The sequence below is a fragment of the Seriola aureovittata genome, chromosome 10 (genome assembly GCF_021018895.1).
Source record: "Seriola aureovittata isolate HTS-2021-v1 ecotype China chromosome 10, ASM2101889v1, whole genome shotgun sequence".
NCBI classification, from domain to species: domain Eukaryota; kingdom Metazoa; phylum Chordata; class Actinopteri; order Carangiformes; family Carangidae; genus Seriola; species Seriola aureovittata.
This window is the reverse complement of record NC_079373.1, coordinates 4,004,653-4,020,174: the sequence shown is the minus strand read 5'-3', so window position 1 is coordinate 4,020,174 and position 15,522 is coordinate 4,004,653. Positions and strand designations below refer to the sequence as shown.

Below are 15,522 nucleotides of genomic sequence, written 5' to 3'. Positions count from 1 at the left end.
TGTCCAAGCTCTTCACCTTGTTCAGCACCCTACAACTGAAATTTTGGACACCTGTATATGCAACTTCTTTTTTTTGGGTCACTATCCAGGGCTCATGACTATAGAGGAGGGTTGAAATGTACAGATATGCGACAGTGATGTAGGGTCTCCCCAACACCACTCTTTCTAAAGATTCATTTTTATTATGAAGATGGCTTGTAGATAAGGCAAATCAAGAACTTCACCTTACTTGGATCAATTGGGCACAATGTCCACATCATCACCGACACCACACAGCCCCGTTCAAAGTCAATATCCATCTGACCGTCACATGAGAACAGGCCCCCAAAATACCCTAGCAGCACCTTAAAGTTTCATAAAATTCCAAATCCATCACAGCAATGCTTCCGTTTCCATGCTTACAGGCTTCATTCTTATAAATGGCAGCTACTTATAAACAACACACTGTGGTCATACTGTAATCTGACACAGCGTACTGTTTTTCACCCAGTTTTTGTCACCATGCCACTGTGGACAGCAGAGGCCTGCTGTGTGCCATCTCTGTTCCAAGACTGAGGGAGTTTTAGGTATTTCCCACCATCCACCACACTACAAAAACACACATGTTCTGTCTGGTTCATATATGGAATGATCAAGACCTTGATCTTCTTGCTAAAGTGGAATCTTTCTCTGACCTCAATCACAACATTACCAGCACAAAACTGGACTCTTCACATATCTTACTTACTTTACTTGACACAAGATTTAGTTTATATTCTGACTAATGGTTCTGTTCTGCCCTGCCTCATCCGGCTCTGATGAACTAGCCTCTCCGGGCAGCTGTTGAGACATTGCTTTGTGAGTTTATGTGCTGGAATTCCCATGGCAAACTTCTCAGGACTCACAGGTCCCACATGGTGTAAATCTGAAACTTGCAGTCAAAAGCCAGGCTCGCACTGGCTTTGAACAGCAATATTTAGTTGAGATCTTGAGAAAACTTGTGGAATAACTGTCAACTCTGAACCCAAGTAGTGGAAAAGGCTCCTTATTAAGTCAATATGTAACTGTTCTTACAACATTCATAGAATAACCTGTTGCAGTGAGCCTATTTAAAATATTTGGGGGGGGGGGGGGGGGGGGTAGATTGTATACAACGTAAAGACAGACATACACAGATAGAGATACATCTGCACAAATTTTAAGTGTTTGAATTTGAGTGGATCACACAGGCACGCTCCCACAGACATGGCTGGTGCGCCTTTGGTAGCTACCTTAAAGCTAATGCGTGTACAGTTGGTACATTGGGGACAAATAAACACACACATGGTCTAGCAGTCAAATCTTTGTGAGTTATGCAAGGCAAAATTTGCTTTATGCGTCAACACACTAACGACAATGTGAAAAGAATAATTTTATTTTTGCTAATTTGTTAAAAAGGTGAAATATCTCACATTGACATAAGTATTCAGACCATTTACTCAAGACTTAGTTAAAGCACCTTTGGCAGTGATTACAGTGTCTTCTGAGTATGACATGACAAACTTTGCACGTTTGAATTTGGGGATTTTCTGCCATTCATCTTCTCTGCAGGTCCTCTCAGGCTCTGTCAAGTTGAATGGGGACCATCGGTGGACAGATATTTTCAGGTCTTTCCAAAGATGTTCGATTGGGTTCAAGTCCAGGCTTTGGCTGGGCACCTCAAGGACATTCACAGAGTTGTCCTTAAGCCACACCTGCATTGTCCGGGCTGTGAGCTTAGGGTGATTGTTTAAAGGTATCTCTGTGTTTTGCTCCCTGTCCCTGCTGCTAAAAACACCCTCACAGCATGATGCTGCCACCACCACACTTCACCTTTGGGATGGTATTGGTTTGGTGATGAGCGGTGACTGGTTTCCTCCACACATGACTTAGACTGAGGCCAAACAGTTCAATCTTGGTTTCATCACACCAGAGAATGTTGTTTCTCATAGTTCAGGAGAGGACCATTTTGATGTTGGTCTGTCACTGAGGAGAGGCTTCAGTCTGGCCACTCTGCCATAAAGCCCAGATCAGTGGAGTGCTGCAGTGATGATTAACCTCGTGGAAGTTTCTCCCATATCCACAAAGGATCTCTGGAGCTCAGTCAGAGCGACCATCGCGTTCTTGCTCACCTCTCTTACCAAGGCCCTTCTCCCCAGATCGCTAAGATTTGTAGATTTCTCCAAATCTGTGCCTCGACACAATCCTGTCTGAGCGCTGCAGCAGTTCCTTCCACCCCATGGCTTGGTTTTTGCTCCCATATGCATTGTCAGCTGTGAGACCTTATATTGACAGGCGTGTGCCTTTCTAAATCATGTACAATCAATTGAATTTACTCCTACCAAGGTGTAGAAACATCTCAAAGATAATGGAGAGACATTGGAGATACCTGAGCTAAAGTTGAAGTGTCATAGCAAAGGGTCTGAATATTTATGTTGAATATTCAGTTTTCACTTTGTCATTATGGGGTATTGAGTGTAGATTGCATATCTGTTACTTTCTGACAGGGTTGATAGCTGAGCAGTGGTACTGTTCTGTGACCAAAATATGTACAATTACTAAAGACAAGCACACACATACAAACAGTTACAGTTCAGATCATTTTGTCATTCCTCTAACCATATCAGTCAGGAATATGTTCGGGTGTGGAACATTGTCTTTCCCTTGGGCAAATGGCTATTTCCACCTGTAGATGGTAAATATCTGATCATGTATTTTTCCACACAAAAACAACACACATTGTAATTTTCCGTTGTTTGGAAATGAACTGGGAGGAATGCTTGGGCCTCACATTTAGACAATTGCATATTACTCAGTGCATTTCCAGGGAATATTTTCTCTCAGACCCATGAAGAAAGCCCCATGGTGTTACATACCAGTGCAGCAGAGTTAATAAGATCCTTATAATTCCTCCCTTTTTATCTCAGTAGTAATAAAAATGGAGAATGAAAACTATAAATAGACACTGAATGTCTAATAATAACACATAATAGGTTCCTGCCAATGTTGAGCTCCCATTGTGCTCTACTGACCCCTGACTGTGGAAATCAATCACAGCTTCAATCATACTCTAACCAAACACCATATTGTCTTGATTACTTTTATATGCAATGTAAAAGCTAAGCCTGCATCAACAATGCAAGGAACCCGGGAAAGCTCTTGGCCTATTGATATGGATACAATAACCATTCAGAGCCATAGGTGGTCAGACAGACATAGATCATGACTACACTCTGTTTTCAAATAATGAAATTCTGCAGCATGAGGCATGCCATCGGCATGCAAAACAGATACAGGGCAAGTAATTTAAGAACTGAAAGGGATCATGTTAAAACACAGATCATTGAATCATCTTTTGGCTTGTGAAAGGTGCAGTGATGTTGCCATGACAGCACTGTGTGTATCTATTCGAGGCAACCAAATGCATGATCCGTGCCTCTATAGACCCATCAAACCTTCATGTGTGACTGTGTTTTATAAAATCATATCAAAACAGACCTGAAAATAGCACAGTTGCTTATAGAAACATAGCCTATGGACATGTTGAGGATGATGACTGTAGTGGCGGTTGTGGCTGTAATGTTGGCTGGGATTACATCAGCTGCATGCAGGTCAACACAAGTTGAGGGCGAAAGTTTTTGAGCAAACTGAACTCTCAGTTCAAAAGAACCAGGCATTGATTGTCCTAATTCATGAATGTTAGTCTGTAAATTCAAGCACTTTGTTCAGGCACATTCACACCTGTAGCTCAGTTAATTTGGTCCAGACCAAGGGAAAACAATTATACATTATAGCATTTCAGCTCTGATCCAGTTACTGTTCATTCTCGCTTTTTAGGAAACGAACCAAGAGCTTTAAACATTAAGTCATACAGACAGACAGGGAGTTCATTGATTAGACCATTTTATCGACTGTCATACTGCATCGTCAGCACTAAATAAACCCATGTGGGGAAATCGAATTTTTTTTTTCAAATTCTTTAATGCTTCTTATGACTTTATTTATATTCTCTGGTGTCACAAAAAAACTCACAAATATAAAGAAAACATTATTATTAGTTTTACTACGCTATACTACAAACCGAACGCATGTTAGGTATAATGGCAAACAGGTGGACAAAGGATTAAAAAGAGGTCTTTTGTACAGCAATATTTTAAGAGATATTATATTAATGTGGGATCCCTGCACTCGTGTTGTTTCCATGGTTAAATTATTTGGATAAATAATTATTTAATTTTGTAAAACGGTTTTCTTACCATTATTTCCTGAGCAGCTCAAAGCTCAGCAGATGGCTTTAATAGTGGTTTAGTTCTTGATAACATGATAAAATCACATGCAATCAAAAAAATACTGTGGTTGATCAATTTGCTTTCACACCAGAAATGAATTGCACCTGACTATGCTTGGAAGTGGACTGACAAGAAAATGCGGATTGGGAATGAACTGGTGAATACATTTTCTTTTTATGGTCCAAAACACTACAGCAAGACAAATTAAAGAGATGAAAGGTCACAGGTTTAAAATGATTCTTATATTAAATCATTTTCTATCATTTCTACACTGAATAAAGAGTGGAAATAGCAATGAAAAAGCAGAATCCGCCGTGGCTTCATTCAGTCAGAGCAGCAGAGCTCTTTGGATTCAGAGTTAAGCAGTAGTACTAGTTAAAATAAATAACATCAAAACATGAAAAGAACTAGTGTAACCTGCAGACTTTCCAGTATCTCCAAAACACGGGTCAGGACATGCCTTGTAAGTTCGTGCTGAGCTTTTCCAGAAATAACATAAGGCTCTGCTGAAGGTGTGAATGTGATTACTCACTGGTTTTCAGGACTAATAGTCCTAGTGCACCTTTTCATACACATCCCTTTGTAAAGCCCTCACTTCTTTATCATTAAAGTTGTATGCTCTATGAGGTCTGAGGTAAGTTAGGCTCCAATCCAACACCAATAACATGCTGCCAAGAAGTACAGCAAGAGTAGATATTATCTTTTAAGTAAAACAAATAGTAATTTCTGGGTTCAGTACGGCAGTTAAAAATCTAAAACAACAACAACGAAAAAATGTAAAGACGTCATAAGATTAGACATCGTTGCCATCTTGTAAAATTATTTCTTTTAACACAATGACTTGCACATTTTGCTTGTTACATAGACCTGTGGTGGCTATGTGACCAAAGCAGCTCATGATGTTTTAAAAAAAAAAAAAAAAAGAACAGTTCACTTAAATATATTCCATTAAGGGTTTAAAAAATGTAATTACTACAAAGAACTTGTAGAGCATAATTCAGGTGTCTGACACCAAAAGACTGCAACAAGTTTAAAAGATGGATATTACACCAGTATTCTGGTTTTCACTGAAACCTTTCTCTCCTTTAAGGATGAAAAGATCCCCTTCAAAAGATCCACCATCAATTTTATTGTTTGTCAGACAATTGGAAGTCATCACGCTCACATTGTGAACTAATTAAGTAATAATAATAATAAACAAAATATCCTGATAAGATTTTTTTTATTTTTTTTATTTTTTTAAATACCAGAACTCAAGATGTCCCGATCACATATATTAATGGCTCAAAACACTGACATTTACCCAACTGGTCAAGGCACATGGCCACCCACCCTGATTTTGACTGTTTGAGATTTCTGCGTCTTAAAGGAAGTTTTTCCTTTCCACTGAAGCAGGACGTCCAGTGTATTTGGATCAATCAGCTGATGAAAAGTAAGGTGTGCAAAATTTAGAAGGCTACAGCTGTTACTTCAGTTTCAGATTAATAATCAATGTATAGCTAACAATTTTGATAATTGTTATTTAAATCAATTATCAAACAAATGATAAACATTCTCTGGTTCCAGTTTCTAACACATGAGGATTTTTTTTGCCTATATTATACCTTGGGTTTCAGGCTGTTAGTAAGCATTTTGCATATAGCCATATTCTCAACTGTAAATATCTTGGATACAACTTGTTCACCTGACAGTTACACTTGCAGGTCCTGAGCAGAGATAAGTTCTAATGATGCCATTAGACACACTGAGTTTTTAAATCCTACATAAACGTTTGAGATTACTTTGTAAACAATGTGCAGGCAGTTTTTTAAGTTAATACTCTAGCTTTACATGAAATTTAACATTTATTATTTTCAATGTATTTCTAAAACATGGGACCATTTTCCTCTTTCAATGTCTCTCAATTTCTTACATCTCAGAGATAATTCATTGTAGCTAGTATCATAGACCTTAAGACGTGGTTAATCTTTACACAGGCAGAAAACTATTCCCTTGTTTAGAATGCCTAGAAGTAACTACCAGTGGATGTAAGTAGCACTCACAGAGTGATTAAACCCGTCATCTGGAGGTACACAAATTCAGCATAAAGCACATGTTCCTTCCTTTAATTTTCACAGTGCATGTAGTTGCCATAACAACACAGCACTAATTTAAATATACTTAGGCCCTTTTAGCTACTTAAAATCACAGATGGCTAACTTGGAGGGAAACAGAATCATCCAAAAACACATCTTTTGGAACATTTCAGCTATAACAACATTTGCTTTAACTGCCTTAAAACATGCAAAGCCAATGAACCTACTCTTATAATGACCCCCAAAACAACCAGTTAAGGAATATTGAAAGAAAAATATGTAAATGACTTGGTGCACATAAGTCTCCTTTGAGAGTGACCATTTAGATCGATTAACAAAGCTCTGAAATTTACAAAACCAATTCTTTTAGCATTCTCTCAAAAAAAAAAGCAGTGCAATAAATAAGATTGAAGATTTATACAAACTAATGAGCATTCACACAGTCATAGTTTTTGGGATTGCTGACTCGATTATAATCTCTATGTGCATGTTTTTGGTTTGACTGTCTACATGTGGGGTGGAAGGGGTTGACATGCACTGTCCCACAGTCCCTCCCACTGGGTCTGGCATTCAGGTACAGCTCCCTCCCTCCCTCTATAAAGCGTCTCATGTTAGCAGTGTAAACTTCAGACTTCAACTCATGGTAAACTCTTTACAGCCTTGGAAAAAACACCTATCCCTGATAAACAGTACACAACACACTTGAATGTGTGCCATTAATTCTTTACATCACATTACAAGCTAGAGCCTGAGGTAAGTGACTTTTTTTATAATTTTAATCTAAGTTTAAGATTATTTTTAAACAATTGCTAAAGACCTCTTTAGGTATTTGGAAATGTAAATACCCGGTAAAATTTGGGGATAGAGTTTGAAGGACTAGTAGTTGAGTACACACTTTCATTTTTATCCAGTGATGTTGGCTGTACTGATATATGGATGTCTCATCAATAACCCGATTTTCAAAGCCATTAACATTAATTTGTAATTAAAAAACTGACAGATTGTTTCTTAACCACTCTGTTGTTCAGCTACAAAGGCTTGCCAACTGGTAATTAAAAGCTGTCTTCTAATCAAACACCACTTGTGGCAGCAGTTCAGACTAATCCTCATAAATTCAATTTCTGTATCTTTGCTATTGACAGCTCACAGCCAAAATGAGATTAGCCCTGCAGACTGTCATCTGCTGCTGTGTTTTCACCATGGTCCTGCCACTGGTAAAAGGTGCCACAGGGGAGCTCAACTCCAGCTTGAAAAAGAGGTGTGTTTATTCTTGAGAAAAAACAACTTATTATTTAATCCTTCAGCATTCAAATGATGTGCTCACCCCTAACACAAGAGATTCATCACATTATGTCTATTAGTATAGGAGAACAAGTGAAGGAACTATCCCTGAGCAGTTGAAGTTCAGTTTTGCTATAGCTCAACAATTGCCTACAGAGATTTGACAGTTTTAAAAAGCTAATAACTACATTAGCCAAAGCCTAAACACATAAAAACATTTCTGACAAGGCTCCCTAAAGTTCCTATATCGTACTACAGAATAGTGATAGTGAAGCTATATTATGAGTGGGGTATCTTACAATAATAATAAACTTGTCACTGTTCTGTGGTGGAAAAACTGTGCAATGGAGACACCGTTTCTAAACTATCTCAAACATTTGGCACAATTTCTTGTTTCTTAGTGGTCTGCATATAAACTGATGCCAATATTTCTGTCATAAGATAATATTGGTCAATATACAGGCTGGGGAGATTTATTGGTCTGGAAATTTTAGCTTTTGAAGAATCAAACGATATTTTCTTGAAAAAAGTAAAGATGTCCTGCCTTTATGATACTAACTGATCCAAGAAAACATATTGAGCTACATTGGCATCAAATCAAATCATGTCATATTTTGGATGTATAACGCTGTTACTTTGATATCATCACTTCATGTCTGTACCCAACAATTTCTCTTTGAATTAATGTCAGTTGCTATCACAGCCTCTTCTGTTTCTGTGTTGCAGGTTTAAAATATGGCTGCAGGGCCGTATGAAGAGAGACCTGGGCAACAGCTTAGTGACAGCCAATGAAAGGCACTCTGACATCCACGTTGGACCACAGCAGGGCGAGAATGCAAAAGCTGTCTCACCTTCATTAAGGTAAGAAGGAAAGCTGCATTTTGGGTGCACTTTTGGCCTCATTTGATAGCTGACAGTTAAAGATAGATAGGAAACACGATGATAGAGAAAAGGTTAAGAAATGCAAGAAAGGTCCCCAGCTGGAATCGAACCGGGAGTATCAAAGTTATATGGTGTGTAACCATTAGGCTACCAGGAGACCCCCAAAGTACTACATTTATTAAGTGCTCTGTAGATGCCACCTGATAACACAGGAGTTAAATTCCAAATGAAATGACAGCCATGTAAGAAAAGAAGACTGTGGATGATCTATCCTCTATTTAACTGTTGTAAATGTGAATGAATCTTAATGACAAGTTGGATTTAAACCCTGTCAAAATATGTGTTTCTAGGTCATATTCATCTACTCTGGAAAGCAGTCTGAAAATAGAGCATAAATATTACTTTTTCTTTTCCAGCTTTGGCTTAAAATTCAGACCTAGGAGGTCATCATCCAAAGCATCCGGCTGCGTCCTAGGAACATGTGTATACCACGACCTGATCCACCAACTGCATAAGATTCGGAACAATGACCAAAAAGAGCCCAAGGCCCCTCCGGAAAAGATTGGCTGTACGGGCTACGGGCGCCGTCGCCGCTCACTCCTGGATGTCTCTCAGTTTGCCCTCCAGTCAGGAAGACAAAGAAGGAGCACTGAAGCTGGTCAGCAAGTCCACATACACAAAAGCAAATGCACAGTGGCCTAAGACAGGCATGGAAAGGCAGAGGAGAATCCTTGTCGGGATTTTTTTGCTCACAGCAGATGAAGATAAGTCCCCTCAAAGGTTTTATTCTACAGATTTACAACTAGATATGCAAAAAGAACAGCTGCTACATCTGTACTGCCCATCAGAGGAAGCTCAGGTCATTCTGGATGAAAGCAAGATTCCAAAAATAGATACTGAGAAGTTTGTGTGCGTATGCTTAGTGTGTCTGAGCGAGTGTGTGATTTATGGATGAATTCAAGTCAGACTTGTGGGACTTGACAAGAATGTCTGTCTCTTCTTCAGCTTCCAAAGTGAGCTAAGCAGCTGAGATAGAAGACAATTCCTGAAGATCTTGTCCAAAACGCCCACAAACTGAAGAGCTGCAATGAGTAAATTACTGGGGCCACAATGGGGGAGAATTCTTTTCAAGAAACTGACATTATTGGACCCCAAACTGTCACATTCAGGATCCCCTCACAAGTGAAATGAATGTGGTGAAGTGCAATTTATACAATATGTACCAAGCCTATACATAGTTTAAAAATATGTAATTATCAGCTTGTATATAAGGATATATAAAGCTACCTTATATTTAAGCATACAATACAATTATATTTTTATACATCCAAAACACATATTGAACATGTCTTTTACTTTTAACTTCAATGAAGTATCTGATGCATCTTAACTGTGTAAATAATTATCTTGTCCTGTATGTGAATTAAGTATCTTATAACTGAGTTACATGTATACCAACTATCTTTACATTATTGTGATGATAATACTTATTAGAAATCAATCATATTAGAGATGTTTTAAAGATATTTGTTTCAATGGTAAAAGTCATACACAGCAACTGAAAAGCAATGAGGAAATTTAGTTTTTGGCCAGACTTTAGAAGCAATGATGGATGATGAAAAGGCTGTTTTTGCTATGACGTAGAAGGACTGATGAGCTAATACAAGTGTTTTGCTGCCATCTAGCTTTACAGTAGGCTACACGTAGCCAATGCAGGGCCAACTATTTCAAAATCAGTGCAGTTTCAAGAGACCTTACTATGGTAACATTAAATGTTTCTTCTTAAAAAGCCTTAGTTTTGACATTTACCTGCTTATTTGAATGTAATAAATCACAATTTACTCATGAATCAACTAAAATTACTTGAAATGGTATATGGTAACATGATTTATGTCTTGTTGTGGCAAACATGACGGACATTGAAATTGTTTTCAGCTGGCTGCAATGTCCTTTTTGGAAATAAATGAATCAATGCAACAATGAAAAGATCTTGAACTCTGATTTTATGTGACCTAATATTAAATATTCTGCTTGTGCGTGCGTGTCCTGGTGTTAGACGCCACATAGGCAACACAGGATATGTCCCTTGTCATTTTATGATTTTGGAATATGCAGTTGATGTTGTAGTTAATGTGTCTATAAAATACAGTGAGCAGATCAAAAAACCTGGAGTGATTCTTGATGCTGATCTTAACTTTAAAAGTCATGCCATCAACATAACTACATAACATATCTTAACATTATATACATAACAGCTTTCTATCTTTTGAAGAATATATCCAAAGTTAAAGGTTTCATATGTCAAGCAGGTTCCCTAAAACTGGGCCATGCATTCATCTATAACAGATTGGATGTCTGTAATGCTTTTTATTAGATGACTAACACAGACAGGCAATCTCAAGGCAGCTCATTCATAACGCAGCAGCAAGTCCTTATACAAACGCAACACACGCAAATACAAACATATATAAAACATATATAAATGTGTATATATAACACTGGCTTCCAGTACAACACAGAATTAACTTCAAAATTCTGCTGCTCGTCTATACAGCATTTAAGGGTCCGGTTCCAAAGTTTATAACTGACCTGCTCACTCAGGTACAGTCCAGCAACCAGAGCACAGGTCATCAGGCAGTTATCTTGAACTGCCATTATGTATGAACAGTGCTATACAAATAAATGTTGACCTCACTAAATATAATTAAATCCTGATTTTTATACAGTCCAGAACATGTGAACCAATGGTGCACATTCCATTCTAAAAGTAACACTGTTTATCAGCTACACTGTCTAAAAGAAACACATGCACTAAGATTAAATTTGTCCTCGGTCAACATGTTCCTAAAATTGTGTAATCATGGCATTTCCACAAAATGAATTATGTTTTGGCAAAGACAATCCAAGTTTTGATGAATGGAGAGAAAAGAGCAACTGTGTTTTGCTGTACATCAGTAACACTCAAATGAGGACTAGATAGAGATATTAATATCCATGGAATTTGACCTCCACTGATGGTATGCAGAGTGGTAACTCTGTCCTGAAACAATTTTACCATAAATCTGGTTATTTTCATTATAACATCAAAACCTCCCCATTAGAACAAGTATATTATCATACAAAATGAATAGTTAAAGTAAAGTTATAGTTAGTAAAGTTCAAAGACATTTATCAAAATAAAGAATTCTTAAATCAAATCAAGATTTTTTTGTAGTTTCTTCAAATGATAATCAGTATTTTCACCAGATGTTTGTATTTGTAATAAAATGTAGTTTTCTGTAGTAGTATTTTTGTCTTTGCCAGGTCCATCTGTAAACTACTTTTTTTTTTTTTTTCCAATTCTTTATGTTTAGGGCAGCATTTTATTTTAAAGATCATACCACAGGAAATCATACTTTAGTTCCCTATGCCATCCACAGTTTCAGAATTTTATTTGGGAGAGGTTCCTGGAAGAAAATATAATAAACTAAGTGAAATCAAATCAAATAAACAATAACAAAAAGGTCAGAGTAAAAATGAAAAAACAATACAAGATCAATCATTCAATACTTCACTAAAATATGCCCTTATGGGCCTTACATATTTAATCCACTTGGTCCAAAGTTTAATAAATTAAGTTTTCTTCAGACGGAGAGAAAAGTTAATATTTTCCATAACAGAAATGTCATTTACTATATCTATCCACTCCTGTATCGTTGGAGGTTCAGTAAGTAACCAGCGCCTTGTGAGCGCTTTTTTTACAAGCAGAAATCAAAACACCAAACATATATTCATCTGATTGCCTTGCCTGAAAATCAACAATTCCAGTGTGGAAAATTGCAAGGGCAGATCATTATCAAATATGATTTTTAGTACTTTGTGAAACTTGGCCACAAAGGGCCTAATCACCGGACAATCACAAAATATATGCCAGTAGTTTGCTTCCTGAAATCCACACTGTCCTCAACACTTGGCATCCCCTCCTGCAAAGTGTCTTTTCTGATTTGGTGTAATAAAGAAACAAAATACTACATTTCCACCCAAACTCCCACCACACATGCAAGTTGGTGCATTTTCACTGTAGTTTACAAACATCTAACCAATGCTCATTTGATACTGTAAGGTTGCTTTTCCATTTTTCTTTAACATATTCTATAGTGTGGATTTTTTTGTCATAAGGCTTTTATAAAGCCTAGAAATAACCCACTTGTTTGAATTATTTTGATAGGCATCAATAATTATCTTCAATACTGGATCATTCATGTCAGTTTTATTCATAATGTTGTGTTTAAAATGGCTGCGTACCAGGAGATATCTGTAAAAATCTGATTTTTCAAGACCATATTCTTTTTCAGGCTCTCAAAGTCTTTTAACTATCCATTTTATGTCATGAAGTAGAATGTTGTTATTACCTTTAAGATCCAGAATTTAAATCTGAAATCCATTTTATTAGGTATAAACCCAGGATCATAAGCACACCATTGAATTATTTGTAGTTTATCATCTAGTTTATATTTTATCATGTTCCAGATTTTTAAGTGGGTATTTATCAGTGGATTTTGCACACTATCTAGAAAAATTGCCAAAATTTTCATAAGCCAACACTGCTTGAATTGGTGGGTCACTTATGAAATAGATTCGATATCTTTCCATCTAGCGTGAAATGTTGTGATGCATGTGCACTCCTTTGGGAGTTGGAGTGTTTTAAATTTAATTCTGGGTTTCTTCCCCGTCAAATGAATCTAGATATTATTCTATTCAATTCAGAAAATTGTTTTAATTTCTTTCTACAGAAAGAGCTTGAAATAAGAAGAGATACCATGGAAGAATATTCATTTTAATAGAGTCAATTCTATGACTAAGACCCAGGGAAGAAATGAAATTCCATCTGTGTATATCCACTTCATTCCTTTTAAAAAGGGGGCCATTTATTTCTGACAGTGTCGAAATATTTCTTTTTTTTATTCTATTGAATATTATCTATTACATGCAGAGTCCGCCTGACATCATTTTGAGTTTGTCTTTGTGAGATAAACCCAGTCTGGTCATAATCTGAGGAAGGATCTTGTCCAGTCTTTTGGCGAGGATTGCTGTGTATAATTTATAATTGACATTCAATACCAAGATTGGTCTATATGATCCATACTCCAGTTTGCCTTTTCCATCTTTGTGAATAACTGAGATCACTGCCTCACCCCATGATGGAGGAAATTTAGCATCTGTTTAAGTTGTATTATAGGCCCGAAGAAGGCTAGGCATTAATTCAAATCTAAAGGCTTTATACCATTCTGAAGATAAGCCATTTGGGCCCAGAGATTTATTCGCTTTAAGTCTGGAGATGGCGCTATTTAGATCTGTCCACTTATCGTAGATGTTCATGTTCGATTTTGTTCCTCTGTCAGGACAGGTAGGTTGAGAGAATCAAGGAACTTGCCAATTTGCTGTTCACCCTCTAGGTGTGGTTGAGTATATAAAAACTTCAACAAAAGAATTTCATCTTGTTTATATAATACTGTTTTAGAATCTGGGTCCCTTAGTTTATATATACTGCTTGTAAAATACAATTTTAATGTCACTTTTCTTAAATAAAATCCTGCACAGTGTCCAAAACTGCATGAATGTAGCTCACTTCAACTATTAGGGACAACTGAAAAATTCACCTTACACATAACATATAAGGCTCCATTTAAAAGGTGTAATGTTTAAGATCTGCCCAGATCTGGCCAGAATTTAAGTTTATACTGTTCAAAAAATGAACTAACACTATCAAAAGTATGTGAAGGAGCCACAGTGATGATGTCATGACCAAGACCTCCATCTATTGTATTTCAGAGATATCTACTGAAATGAGAATGTTAACCAACTAGCTGTGTCCTGGGCCGTGCTGTAGTACCACTTTATGGCACTAGATGCTGTGTGAGTAAGTGTAGTGTCTAGTCTGCCCTCAGTCCCACGAAGAAGAACAACTTCCTCCAGAGCATGAAGTTATGCTACAGCTCCCAACTAAAAAATAAAAATAAAAAGCTGCTGACTAGCATCACAGAAAAACACAGAAGAAGGACCGCTCTGACAAGAAACCACATTTAGCGGCAAAGAAGCAAAACATGCGTAAATCCTCTGTATTTTTCCGCCACTGGAGACAGCTCTGGGTAAACAGATGCAGTTTGATGGCGAGCTCCCAACTTTTCTTTTAGACTGGTGAGTAACATCTAATGTTGGTCCGTAGCAAAAAGTATCATTAGTGCAAATGACAAACATTTCAAGTGGCATACATGTATGATTGATGATGTCGACAGACGCTTTAGTGATTTAGTCGAATTTACCCTGTTCCTGCGGCTGTTGTCCAGCTAGATGCGTCAGTAACTTTTCTTTTATGAGTAAGACAAAGAGACTGTTTGATCCAGAACAAGCGGGTTCAGGATCCACTGCCTAATACTGTATTTATTTTAGCATATTCATATCTATCCTTACTATTTATTATACACACACACACAACAGAGATAACATGTTTGAATATAAAGAACTTGTATGATCTAAACTAATTGTTCTATCACATGTATTGAATGAATTCCAGTCCAGTCATTCCCAGCGATGGACCAGCACCTGCCTTTACTTCTGCTTCTGGCATCATCAACCATCACCACATTACAGTGACACCTTGGAGTATTACTCCTGCACAGAACAGATATTGTCTATACTGTGATCTTTTACACATCCTGCTCAGCAGGGGTTTTGCCAACACTTTTGTACATAGTTTTTTTCATAGTTTTATTTTATTTTTTCAATATGTGTATCTATGTATATTTATTTTTTTTGACTGTTGCAGTATATTACCTTTTTATTGTTATTTCCTGTTAATATGTTTATTGGATACCGCACCAAACACCAAGCCAAATATCTTGTAAATAAAAACCTACCTGGCAATAAACCTTATTTTCTGATTCTGCCTTTGTGATGATGTCATCATCCCTTCCTCATGCTGCTGTGGCCTGACACTCATGTGTTAGAAGACCTATGAT

The 15,522-nt window shown here is 37.2% G+C and overlaps 1 protein-coding gene and 1 long non-coding RNA gene across 4 annotated transcripts in view; one reads left to right on the top strand and one right to left on the bottom strand.

Moving 5' to 3' along the window:
• LOC130176301 (uncharacterized) overlaps positions 1 to 15,522 on the bottom strand; it is a 48,226-nt gene that overhangs the window by 27,994 nt on the left and 4,710 nt on the right. The window lies entirely within an intron of this gene.
• Positions 7,010 to 10,560, top strand: admb (adrenomedullin b). Its single transcript, XM_056387303.1, has 4 exons — positions 7,010 to 7,114; positions 7,504 to 7,619; positions 8,369 to 8,503; positions 8,941 to 10,560. Exons 2-4 carry the CDS (start codon positions 7,516 to 7,518, stop codon positions 9,224 to 9,226), a joined length of 525 nt encoding a protein of 174 aa, XP_056243278.1. The 5' UTR covers positions 7,010 to 7,114; positions 7,504 to 7,515; the 3' UTR covers positions 9,227 to 10,560.

Coding starts and splice junctions, on each gene's coding strand:
- admb (XM_056387303.1), top strand. CDS start 7,516: ATGAGATTAGCCCTGCAGACTGTCATCTGCTGCTGTGTTTTCACCATG. Junction 7,620..8,368: donor AACTCCAGCTTGAAAAAGAG/GTGTGTTTATTC, acceptor TCTGTGTTGCAG/GTTTAAAATATGGCTGCAGG. Junction 8,504..8,940: donor GCTGTCTCACCTTCATTAAG/GTAAGAAGGAAA, acceptor TTTCTTTTCCAG/CTTTGGCTTAAAATTCAGAC.